Genomic DNA, 13522 nt, shown 5'->3' with positions numbered 1-13522 from the left:
CTGTTGCCCTTTTCGGGCCGTTGTTACTGTTGAGTTCTCATATTATTCTTTGAGCTCTTACATAGTGGCCTTCTTATAGGCATGTCTATGTCATTCATGTTACGTTCCTCCTACTGCTTTTGCACAAAACTGGAGAAGGCTGACGCCATCCAGGAGTGTATACTGCATAGGAGGAGCCACAGTTAGTCTTTTTCAGATTATGCATAGTGTCGCCTCCTAGTGGACAGCAGCATAACACCCATGGTCCTGTGTCCCCCAATTAGAGGCTAAGAGAAAGATTTTCCGGTAAGTACGCAAAAATCCTTTTTTTTTTTTTAACCCCTAACGACCGCTGATGCACCTTTTAACGGCGGCAGTTAATGGTACTTATTCCTCAGCGCTGCTTTTTAACCCTCCGTCACATACAACTGATCTGACAGGCGCTTCTCTTTTACTTTCATTTCTCCTTCCTCACCAGATTGTGAGGAAAGCCCCTCCCTCCAGGTAGTCTCCTGTCTCTTGAAGGTCTGTGAAACCTGATATCACAGTTGGATTTCAGAGCTTCAGGGGAGAGGATATAGCTGCACAGATCTCTCAGGCTCATTGTATGTGAATACGTCACATTCAGTAAGGTTGGTATTTTATGTTTTTATTCATCACAATAGTTTATTTAGCTTGTTTTATGAATGTATAGCACAAAATGTGAGGATATTTCATAGAAATAAGGGAGATTTTATAAAAGAAAGTGTGCTGCTCAGGCATATACAGTAGTTCCCTAACATATTCCTTCTCTTGCTTCAGATTATCTGCTGAAATGGAGAGGAAAATGTACAATTTATCCAAACAACTTGATGTTGAGGAAGTAACAAACATGCTGTTAGATGATAGAGACCTCACACTGAATGAGGATTTAGGAGAGGAAAGTGAGATTGATTCTCATGATGAGGTGGAAGAATGTGTCCTGGATTCTGAAACAGAGCAAGATGGTGACAGTGGTGAGGATGAAGAAGTTGGATCATATTATATTGGAAAAGATAAAAATACTAAATGGAACAAGAAGCCATTCCTGAAAAAACGTAGGGAACCTTTAAACATTATTACTCACCTTCCTGCAGTAATAGGAACTGCACATAATGCAAAAACTGCAGTTGAATGCTGGAACAGTATATTTACAGATGACATTCTGGACTCTATTGTCACATATACCAACCAATATATAGACATTATAAAGGACAAGTACATCTGCAACAGAACCATCAAGCCCACAGATGAAATAGAAGTGCGTGCTTTTTTTGGATTACTGTACCTTGCAGGAGCTTATAGGGCAAATAGACAAAGTTTGGAGGAACTTTGGGGTAAAGATGGGGATGGAGTTGAAAAATTTAGCCTTGTTATGTCCATAAACAGATTCAAGATTCTAATTCGTTGCCTTCGGTTTGACGACAGAACTACCCGAACCGAACGCAAAACACATGACCGACTTGCTCCAATTCGTGATATATTTCAAAGATTTGTTGTAAACTGTAAACAAAGTTATTACCCTGGAGAGAATCTCACTATTGACGAAATGCTCCCTGGTTTTCGTGGTAGATGTGCCTTTCGTCAATATATTCCATCAAAGCCAAACAAATATGGAATAAAAATTTATGCCCTTGTTGATGCCAGTAAGACCTACACTTACAACCTGGAAGTTTATGCAGGAAAACAACCAGAAGGTCCTTACTGTGTGAGCAACAAACCCATTGATGTTGTAAAAAGACTGGCTGAACCCTTATTTGGATCGAGTCGCAATATTACAGCTGACAATTGGTTTACAAGTTGTGATCTGATTGATTATCTGAAAATTCAGAAGCTGTCATATGTGGGAACTGTAAGAAAAAACAAAAGGGAATTGCCGCCACAGTTTGTAAGTGTGAAAGAGAGACAACAGTACAGCAGTATGTTTGCATTCCATAATGGAAAGGCTTTAGTTTCCTATGTACCACATGCCAAAAAAATCGTACTTCTTCTATCAACACTTCATGATGATGCTGCCATCGATCCTGGGACTGGGGCAGAAAAAAACCCGGAGATAATTACATTTTACAATGCCACCAAAGGGGGTGTGGATACAGCAGATCAGATGTGCTCCACTTTCAACGTCAGCAGAAACATCAAACGCTGGCCAATGGTCATATTTTTTGCTATGTTGAATTTGGGTGGTATAAATTCACAAGTGATTTATCTTGAAAACAAGCTTGAACCACTCCGTAGACGATTGTATCTGAAAAAATTGGCCCATGAACTAGTACTTGGAGAGCTACGCAGGAGAAGCGTGAAAACAATCGGTATCCCCTCTCGCCTTCAAGTTCAGCTCAAAAGGTTCCGCCCAGAAGATGATGGTGAAAAGTCACCATCTGCACCACCTCACAAAAGAAGGAGATGCACCACCTGCCAAACGGAAAGCGGAACCAGAAGGCTTTCAAATTATGAATGTCTCAAATGTCATAAAGCAATTTGCCTGACACATGCAAAAATGGTGTGTAATTCTTGCTATTTGCTCTGCAAGTGTGACTTTTCTGGGGAACCTCAGCATCTACTTCTGATTGAATATGTTTTTAATAGTACTTAAGGTACCTTAAAATTAAGTTTGTGTTCAAAAATTTTCTTTGTACATTTTTTTGAGAGAGTCGAACTGGGGACTATTTGGCGGGAGTTTTGAAACGTTTGTATTTCATAGTTATTAGTTTTATGTTAAATAAATGTTTTTTTTTTGCAACTGATTATGTGTAGTCTCTTTTATTACATCCCTATGAAGGTCACTGATCACTTTTAGAGCACTGAAATTGCAAACATTAGATATTATAGGTATTTTTCCAGCAGGCGCCTGAAAGGCACATTGTATGTGAACTCGTTAGTCCGAATATTGTATGTGAAGGAGGGTTAATGGCCCTGAGAAATAAGGGTATAGCGCCCCCCAGCATCGGAAAAGCTCCAGGGTCTCGGCTACTATTGGTAGCTGAGACCCAGGAGAACATGATTCGGGTCAGTTTTTACTGTCCCCAGTGTTGCGATCACAAAACAAAATAAAAGTCTAATTTCCCATTTTTCTCTCTCCTCTGATATGACCTAACAAACCAGAGGAGAGAGAAATGGGGTCCCCCGAGCCCCCTCCCCTGGTACCTCCGGCATCCCCCAATCCCTCTTGCTCTGTCCCCCGGCCCTTGGCGTCTTCTGGGAAGAAAATGGTGGCCTCATGAGCAGTGCGCCCGCTGAGATCTGCCTGCCGGCCGGCACCCGGCAACAATAGGAGGTTTTCCTATTGATTTGTTTTGATCACTGTGATAGTCTCACAGTAATCAAAATAAAAAAAATAATAAATCAAACCTCCCCTTTATCACCCTCTTAGGCTACTTTCACACTAGCGTCGGGCTCGGTCCGTCGCAGTGCATCGGGCCGAGGTCACCGACGCTAGCGTTGTCTCCGCCGCACTACCGGGGCAGCGGATGCATTTTTCCAGCGCATCCGCTGCCCCATTGGGAGGTGCGGGGAGGTGGGGGCGGAGTTCCGGCCGCGCATGCGCGGTCGGAAAAAGCGGACCGTCGTGAGCAAAAAACGTTACATGTAACGTTTTTTGCTCCCGGCGGTCCGCCACAACACGGCGCAACCGTCGCACGACTGTTGCGACGTGTGTCAATGCGTCGCTAATGTTAGTCAATGCAGAAAAAAACGCATCCTGCAAGCACTTTTGCAGGATGCGTTTTTTCGGCAAAACGACGCATTGCGACGTATTTCAGTTAACGCCAGTGTGAAAGTAGCCTTAGGCCTCTTTCACGCTTCCGTCTTTCAGCTCATGTCACAATCCGTCGTTTTTGAGAATGCAGGATCCTGCATTTTCTCATAGACTTGTATTAGCGACGGATTGTGACGGATGGCCATCCGTTTCATCCCTCTTTCACTGGATCCTGCATAAAAAAAATGGTCCGTCGGGCAGAGAAAACGTTCAGAGGAACGTTTTTTCTGTTCGTTGGAAAATTGGTCAGCGACGCATCCTGCGCTGCCCGTCACTGGCTACAATGGAAGCCTAGGGGCGCAGGATGCGTCGCTGCCTATGAAAAGCAGGAATCCAGCGCCGGGTCCCATCTTTTCAAAGAGAGCATGCGTGGAAGAATTTCCCATCAGGGAAATACTCTCTCGCTCGCTCTCTTTCTCTCTTTACTATTCAATAGTAACAAGTAACAAGATATAATGTTAAAAATAATAAAAAAATAATAAAAAAATCGCAATATTCTCACCTACCGGCGTTCCCGCGCAGCGTCACCGATGCTCCCGGCAGCTAGCGTTACTTCCTAGTAATACATTGCGAAATCTCACGTGAAGTCGCGAGAAAACCGCTGCGAAGACGCATACACAACATGTGCACATAGCCTCGACGGGTCCGTCAGAAAGAGGGGCCCAGTGCACACGTTTTCCACAATCTGCACAGGATCCGTCATTTCAACGTCTTGATGGATCCTGTGCAGATTTGGAAGACGGAAGTGTGAAAGAAGCCTTAGTTAGGTAAAAATAATAACACAAAAAAGTTCTTTTTTTTTTTTCCATTAGAGTTGTGGTTAGGGTTGCGGTTAGAGGTAGGGTTAGGGTTGTGGTGTTGGGGGATGGGAGTGTGTTGGGCATGGGAGTGTGTTGGGCATGGGAGTGTGTTGGGCATGGGAGTGTGTTGGGCATGGGAGTGTGTTGGGCATGGGAGTGTGTTGGGCATGGGAGTGTGTTGGGCATGGGAGTGTGTTGGGCATGGGAGTGTGTTGGGCATGGGAGTGTGTTGGGCATGGGAGTGTGTTGGGCATGGGAGTGTGTTGGGCATGGGAGTGTGTTGGGCATGGGAGTGTGTTGGGCATGGGAGTGTGTTGGGCATGGGAGTGTGTTGGGCATGGGAGTGTGTTGGGCATGGGAGTGTGTTGGGCATGGGAGTGTGTTGGGCATGGGAGTGTGTTGGGCATGGGAGTGTGTTGGGCATGGGAGTGTGTTGGGCATGGGAGTGTGTTGGGCATGGGAGTGTGTTGGGCATGGGAGTGTGTTGGGGTTAGAATTGGGGGGTTTCCACTATGTAGGTACATCAGGGAGTCTCCAAACGCGACATTGCGCCCGCCATTGATTCCAGCCAATTTTGTGTTCAAAAAGTCAAACGGTGCTCCCTCCCTTCTGAGCCCTGCCATGTGCCTAAACAGTGGCTTTCCCCCACATTCGGGGTATCGTCGTAGTCAGGAGAAATCGCACAACAAATTTTGTGGTCCATTTTCTCCTGATAACTTTTTGATTTTCACAAGGATTGGTTACAAAGTCAATTTTTTGTGAAAAAAAAAAGTAAAATGTTATTTTTTTTTTCCCTTCCACATTGCTTTAGTTCTCGTGGGGTACCTGAAGGGTTAATAAACTTCTTGAATGTGGTTTTTGCGCGCCTTGATGGGTGCAGTTTTTAAATTGGTTTCACTTTTGGGTATTTTCTGTGAAATTGATCCCTCAGTCACTTCCAATGTGAGGGGGTCCCTAAAGAAAAAATGGTTTTGTAAATTTTATTGGAAAAATGAGATATCGCTGATCAACTTTTAACCCTTATAACGTCCTAACAAAAGAAAAATTGTTTCCAAAATTGTGCTGATGTAAAGTAGACATGTGGGAAATGTTATTTATTAACTATTTTTTGCGATATGACTCTCTGATTTAAGGGTAAAAAAAATAAAAAGTTTGAAAATTGCTAAATTTTCAAAATTTTTGCCAAATTTCCATTTTTTTCCCCATAAATAAACGCAAGTCATATCGAAGAAATGTTGCCACTAACATGAAGTACAATATGTCACGAAAAATCATTCTCCGAATCAGTGGGATCCGTTAAAGCGTTCCAGAGCTGTAACCTCATGCACTGTGTTCCAAATTAGTATGCAAATAATATTTCCTCATATTTTCTCTAAATTACCTATCTGAATTGCAGTCATTGTTATTTTCCAGTCATCTACTATTCTAGTATAATTGCAATGTTTTGGAACTAACTGCCTATGAAAACAGAATCTTTTTTAAAAAAAAAAATAAACACTCAAAATGCATGTTCCAAATATGCACAGCAGAGTTTTCAACCTTTTTTTTATTTTTTATTTTTAACAAAAAAAATGGTCAAGTTATAAGCATTATCATCTTATTACAAAATGAAATCAAACAGTTTTCATGTGAAAACTTTATTCTAGGTGATGTTACATTTGCACATAGGACCCCTTGTTGGAAAGAAGCTTCTGAACTCTCTCGTCCATTGAATTTATCAGTTTTTGGATGGTTTCTGCTTCAATTGTTTTGCATGTGGACAGAATCCCCTCCCAGAGCTGTTGCTTAGATGTGAACTGCCTCCCGCCATCATAGACACTCCTTTTGATGATGCTCCAGAGGTTCTCAATGGGGTTGAGGTCAGGGGAAGATGGTGGCCACACCATAAGTTTGTCCTCTTTTGTGCCCATAGCAGCCAGAGATGCAGATGTGTTTTTTGCAGCATGAGACTGTGCATTATCATGCATGAAAATGATCTTGCTGCGGAAAGCACGGTTCTTCCTCTTGAACCATGGCAGGAAGTGTTGTTTTAGAAACTCCACATAGATTATGGAGTTCATCTTTACCCCTTCAGGGATCATAAAGGGGCCGACAATCTCTCTCCCCATGATTCCAGCCCAAAACATTACTCCACCTCCTCCTTGTTGGCGCCTTAGCGGTGTTTTCACGGGGTGTCCATCAACCAGCCATCCTCCACTCCATCCATCTGGACCATCGAGCATTGCATGGCACTCATCGGTGAACAAAACAGTTTGGAAGTCAGTCTTCATGTATCGTTTGGCCCACTGGAGCCGTTTCTGCTTGTGTGCAGTGGATAGAGGTGGTCGACAGCATGGCTTATGCAGAGCTGCAAACCTCTGAAGGACCCTGCATCTTGTTGTTCTGGGGACGTTGGAGGCACCAGCAGCTTCAAAAACTTGTCTGCTGCTATGACAAGGCATTTTTGCAGCTGCTCTTTTAACCTTATGCAATTGCCTGTTGGAAAGAGTCCTCAATTTTTCCTTATCAGCACGCACACGTGTGTGCTGGGAATCAGCTACATACTTCTTGATTGTGCGATGATCACGATGAAGTGTCTTGGCAATGTTGATTGTAGTCATGTCTTGACCTAAATACTCCACAATTTGTGAAACCAATAGGTACCGCACTTGAGGATACGAAGACAGATAACACCTAAGTGGAATACTTGGGAACAAGTAGTCCACAGAGCCTCCACGTGGATTCCTAGTGACAAGACCTCCTGAAAACAGTAACAAGTAATCAATCTGCCAACAAAATCTTAAACTAGCCACACAGTATGTCTGAATTTCACTCCGGTGCCGATATCCCTCAGCTTACCTCTTGTCAGATGGATACAGCTGAATGTGGGCCCGTGCTGAGTATGTTTTCACCCGCCCGGTAGGTGCACCCGGGGCTGCGGTGTCGTACGTATCAAATGGCAGAGTGCAGTATAAATCCAGGGAAGCCCCGGCCGGTAGCGTTCCCTGGATACCGCATGCAACAAAAAAGATGGCCGATAGGCTCCTCCTACTTAGTGACGTCGGCTGTCCACTATAGCTGACAACTTGCTGCATCAGCCACGATCAGTGTTTGCATCGTCCAAATCTGTTTAACCCCTTAAATGCTGCTTTCAATAGTGACTACATCATTATAAATGGTTAACAGACTGTGGTGGCTTCCTCCTAATCCCAATTGGTGCCATCAGATCATGATTGTATGGTCCTGATGTTTGCGATTGGCAATTCATTACCAAATTCTGGCCTAAAGGTACTGTCACACTCAGCGACGCTGCGGCGATATAGACAACGAGCCGACCTAAACTAGATCGCTGGAGCGTCGCTGTTTAGGTCGCTGTAGAGACGTCAAACACTGCGCAACTCCAGAACGATGCAGGAGCGATCCAGTGACGTAACGGCGACTCACTTCTCGTTCTCGCTGGTTGTTAGCTCCATGTCAAACATTGCTGGCGTCGTTGCTTTTGATGTCAAACACGACGATACACGCCGATCTGACGACCAAATAAAGTTCTGGACTTCTAGCTCCGACCAGCGATATCACAGCGGGATCCAGATCGCTGCTGCGTGTCAAACACGAGATCGCTAACCAGGACGCTGCAACGTCACGGATCGTTGTCGTTCTTGTTGGAAAGTTGTTTAGTGTGAAGGTACCTTTATTGCCACATAAAGTGACACTGGTCAGATTTAAAAAATTTGGCTCCGTCACTAAGGGGTTAAATGACAAACAAAAAAATTCTAACCTTATCACTCCTAAACTTTCTTTGTGCATAATAATTTGGAACACAGTGTAAGGCCATGTGCACACGTTAAGTATTTTTCGCGTTTTTTTCGCGTTTTTTCGCTATAAAAACGTGATAATAACGCGAAAAAAACGCTTACATATGCCTCCTATTATTTTAAGTGTATTCCGCATTTTTTGTGCAAATGTAGCCTTTTTTTCCGCGAAAAAATCGCATCGCGGAAAAAAAAGCAACATGTTCATTAAAATGCGGAATTGCAGGGGATTCCGCACACCTAGGGGTCCATTGATCTGCTTACTTCCCGCACGGGGCTGTGCACACCATGCGGGAAGTAAGCAGATTATGTGCGGTTGGTACCCAGGGTGGAGGAGAGGAGACTCTCCTCCACGCACTGGGCACCATATAAGTGGTCAAAAAATAAGAATTAAAATAAAAAATTGCGATATACTCACCCTCGATGTCTTCCCGCCTCCACTGCATGCTGCCGCTTCGGTTCCTGTAGCTGATGTGCGGCGAAGGACCTTGCCGATGACGTCACTGTCCTGTGATTGGTCATGAGCGGTCATGTGACCGCTCACGTGACCGTGACGTCACGGAAGGTCCTGCGCGCACACACCAGCTATAGGAAGACGAACGGACGCCGCTGATGAGATGTCTGGGTGAGTATAAGCATTTTTTTATTTTTTTTATTATTTTTAAACATTCTCTCTTTTACTATAGATGCTGCATAAGCTGCATCTATAGTAAAAAGTTGGTCACACTTGTCAAACAGTATGTTTGACAAGTGTGACCAACTTGTCAGTCAGTTTTCCAAGCGATGCTACAGATCGCTTGGAAAACTTTAGCATTCTGCAAGCTAATTACGCTTGCAGAATGCTAAAAAAACGCGAAAAAAACCGCAAAAAAAAAAAATGCGGATTTCTTGCAGAAAATTTCCGGTTTTCTTCAGGAAATTTCTGCAAGAAATCCGCAACGTGTGCACATACCCTAAAGGGACAGTTGTCAGAATTGTAAAAACTGGCCCGGTCACTAAGGTATTAATAGGCGGATTTGGACGTAGGGAACATGTATGATGGCAGCGCCACCGGAGAAGGAGGGGGGGTTGCCACCTCTCTGTTACCTCAATAATAACTTTAAGAACTCCCTCCCAGAAGGCTCTTAGGAGTGGACATGACCACCAGTACCATATGTGGGTCATTGTAGCAAGTCGCCACTTTTAGGCTATGTGCACACGTCAGGATTTTGTCAGGATTTTTCATCAGGATTTGTAGCCAAAACCAGGAGTGGAACAATTAGAGGAAAAGTATAATAGAAACATATGCTCCAATTCTGCATTTATCACCCACTCCTGGTTTTGGCTACAAAACCTGATGAAAAATCCTGACAAAATCCTGACGTGTGCACATACCCTCAACCTTGTCACGGTTTCCGAACCCTGAAGTTGTAAAAAGAAGTGACATAAGATGGAGTATGAGCACAGCGGTGTCGTTATTACATATGTTCATTTTATGGATTGGTTTTTTAATCAGGTGGATTCCGCCTTAAAAAGATACTGTGTGCACACATCCTTGAAGTTTATAAGCAGGAGTGGAAAAAATGCTGCAATATCAGTATGGTTTCTAAAATGGAAGTGTTAATAGATTATTTTTTTTATCAATTAAAAAAATGCAAACTGAATAAACATAGGAAAAATCTTAATAGCATCACTATTTGGTGACCGCCCTTTGCCTTCATCACTTCTTCCAGGTACTTGCGCTCAGTATTTGAAGGAACTTGGCAGGAGGTTGTTCCAAACATCTTGGAGAACTAACCTTGAGGCTTGTGCGAATCCTTCTGTATTGCCAGACTGGACAATGTGAGATCTGGGAGCTGTGTGAGGTCCATATAATCTCTCCTTGTTCTTCTTAACCCTTAAGATGGTTCTTAATGACTGCTTGGATGTTTGGGGTCGTTGTCCTGCTATGGAATTACTTTGGAGCAAATATGATTCCTTCCTGATGGTACTGTACAATGGATAACTATCTGCCTGTGTTTGTCAGTATAGAAGACCCCATTAAAAAGGATCTGCCACCATGAAAATGCAGTCCAGTCTGCAGGCACCATGTGATTGAGAGCACCTGCTGCCATTTTTCTGCACCCCAGTTCTATGTTTTTGTGCATAGTTTAGTCACTTGGCCTTGTTTTCACGTGGAAGGTATGGTTTTTGGCCGCAATTCTTACATGATGACCACTTGTGGACAGTCTTCTTCTAACAGTATATGGGTATAGCTTGGTCCCACTGGTTGTTGCCAATTCTTATCTGATATCACTGCTGAAAATCTTCCAATTTGAAGGGAAGTAATCACGAGGTTTCTGACATTTGCTGACCTCAGTTTCAGACCACTGCATCTACAGTCCTCAACGTTGCCCATTAGTTGACTCTTTCAAAAGAGCTTGAACATCACACTCTAAACCACAGTCCGCTGTGAAATCTTTGCCTGGGAGAGACCTCGCTGATGCATTATAACTACCTTGTGTGCTGGGAGAGACCTCGCTGATGCATTATAACTACCTTGTGTGCTGGGAGAGACCTCGCTGATGCATTATAACTACCTTGTGTGCTGGGAGAGACCTCGCTGATGCATTATAACTACCTTGTGTGCTGGGAGAGGCCTCGCTGATGCATTATAACTACCTTGTGTGCTGGGAGAGACCTCGCTGATGCATTATAACTACCTTGTGTGCTGGGAGAGACCTCGCTGATGCATTATAACTACCTTGTGTGCTGGGAGAGGCCTCGCTGATGCATTATAACAGTGTTCCCCAAGTCCATTCCTCAAGAGCCACCAACAGGTCGTGTTTTTAGGATTTCCTTAGTATGGCCCAGGTGATGGAATTGTTACCTGTCTAGATTATGGAGTTCTCACCTGGGCATTACTAAGGAAATCGTGAAAACAACATGACCCGTTGGTGGCTCTTGAGGACCGAACTTGGGGAACACTGCATTATAAATACGTTGTGTGCTGGGAGAGGCCTCGCTGATGCATTATAACTACGTTGTGTGCTGGGAGAGACCTCGCTGATGCATTATAACTACCTTGTATGCTGGGAGAGACTTCGCTGATGCATTATAACTACCTTGTGTGCTGGAAGAGTCCTCGCTGATGCATTATAACTACGTTGTGTGCTGGGAGAGGCCTCGCTGATGCACTATAACTATCTTGTGTGCTGGGAGAGACTTCGCTGATGCATTATAACTACCTTGCATGCTGGGAGAGACCTCGCTGATGCATTATAACTACCTTGTGTGCTGGGAGAGGCCTCGCTGATGCATTATAACTACCTTGTGTCTTGTTGCTGTTCTCACTCTTGCCATGGTGTATGACTTGTGACCCGAAACTATCTTCCACAACCTCACATTCATGTGTTTCGCAGTGTTACATCCTTTTATGAAAATGGTGATAATTATCATGTGTGGAATAAATGGTTTCTCACACACCTGACTGTAATCCTGCAAGATCCCTGACTTTATACAAGTGTATCTAGAAGAATTGATGAAGGTAACGGGCGGTCACCAAGTATTGACGGGATTTAAATCTTTCTTTTCATCATTCATGTTTCATTTTGTTAATTGATAGAAATAAACTATTAACACTTCTTCTAATTTGGAAGCTTCTTACTTTTCTGCATTTTTTTCCACGCCTCCCTTAACCTTTTGCACAGTACTGTACTGTTTTTTATTTTTTTATTATCAAATAAAATTTTTATTGAAGGTTTTTGCTTAATGTCATGTTCTCCTGCTTCCTGGTTGCCATACAATTAGTGTGGCAGAGGGAGGTGTAGGCTCTGTGGCTGGCTTTGCCCTTGATGCTGGCCCATTTTGCACCTAACCCATGGCGGTGCAGGTATGAGATTACACCTGTAAGGCCTCGTTCACATTTCAGGACTACGTACTTAATACCCACTGGTGAGGTTCCTGATATAAATGCCAACATGGATCGTGCACTTGATGATGATGATGATACAGCAGTGCCCGAGCATGGACTTGCATGGAGTCTTACAGCAGATCTCCGTTGCTGATCAGTGTCTCGGGGCTCCAGCGATCTGCTGTAACCTGTCAATCCGTCAGTACGTGTCGAAACATACTACGCAAATGTATGCCCACGTTTCAGGATCTGCTTGCCTATTCCTTTTGTTCAGCCTCCGCTACTTTCCACAAAGAATTGTTGTCCTGTTCCAAAACTTCAGATGGCCGGTGACCCTTTGTGGAGGAGAGGGGCACGGGCAATTAAATGGAACATAGAGCAATTACAGTTCTTTTACTGGGCCAATGATCTGCAGAACTGACATTTTGTTTTTTTTGCTAAGTCCAAATTTTGTTGACCCTACTAATGGAATTTATTAAAGGGGATTTGAAGTGTCAAAAATTCCTAGGCTGCAGTTTAGTTTGAAAAAAACAAAACAAAACTTTCTCGCCCTCCCCTGGTCCAGCTCAGTCTCCACTGCTTCTCCCAATGTCTGCTATTAATTGCCAATCACTGCACTCGGTGACTCTGCCCGAGTTGACACTGCTGAACTCACTGCTTGGCTGCAGTGCTGTCGATGTGAGCTTTTATCTTTCATAGTGTACAGCTAGTTACCATGGAGCCATTTTTATTTTATTTTTTTGTCTTTACAGAAGGAGGCCTCCAGTGACGCCAGCTTGAGTGACAGCCAGTTACCCCCTCCTGCCAAGCGAGCTTGTAACCATGCCGAGCCTGTCCGGAAGGAGAGCCCTAAACCCCGTGCCGCCGCCAAACAACGGGAGGGATGGAGTATGTCAACCAGGAGATCCAGGTAAAGGCCACCGGCTGCCGAGTCACACTGTCAGCTGTTGTGAATTCTGCTTTTGGGCTCCCTCCGGTGGTTGTAGGTGGTAATGCAGTTGTCCCTGAGTTGCAGTCCTGGTCGGGTGTATCTGCTGATTGCAGTTCTGACTGGAGTATTTAGGCGTGCAGGATTCATTAGTCCTTGCCAGTTGTCCATGGTTGTTGGGAGGTTTTGGTCCTGGTTTGGTGCCTTCTGCCAAATCAGCAAAGATAAGTGTCTGGTTTTGTTTCTGTGGCACACATGCTGTGTGCTTAATAATTCTGTGCTATTCAGTGTTTTTTTGTCCAGCTTAGATTGTGTCAGTATTTTCTCAGTCTTGTTGGATTCTCTGGAGTGGCAGATATACATTCCATGTCTTTAGTTAGA

General features: G+C 44.0%; 1 protein-coding gene across 3 annotated transcripts in view; it reads left to right on the top strand.

Annotated features, from left to right (window-relative positions):
* The window catches only part of ATAD2B (ATPase family AAA domain containing 2B), a 138498-nt gene that overhangs the window by 17512 nt on the left and 107464 nt on the right, over window positions 1-13522 (top strand). For all 3 annotated transcript variants that reach the window (XM_077291498.1, XM_077291497.1, XM_077291496.1), the window contains exon 2: window positions 12966-13123. In XM_077291498.1, coding sequence (XP_077147613.1) covers window positions 12966-13123 — 158 coding nt within the window. The remainder of the gene's footprint in view (window positions 1-12965; window positions 13124-13522) is intronic.

Source organism: Ranitomeya variabilis, chromosome 2, assembly GCF_051348905.1.
Source record: "Ranitomeya variabilis isolate aRanVar5 chromosome 2, aRanVar5.hap1, whole genome shotgun sequence".
Lineage (NCBI taxonomy): Eukaryota > Metazoa > Chordata > Amphibia > Anura > Dendrobatidae > Ranitomeya > Ranitomeya variabilis.
Note: the sequence above shows the minus strand (reverse complement) of the source record. Positions and strands in the feature narration are given on the sequence as shown.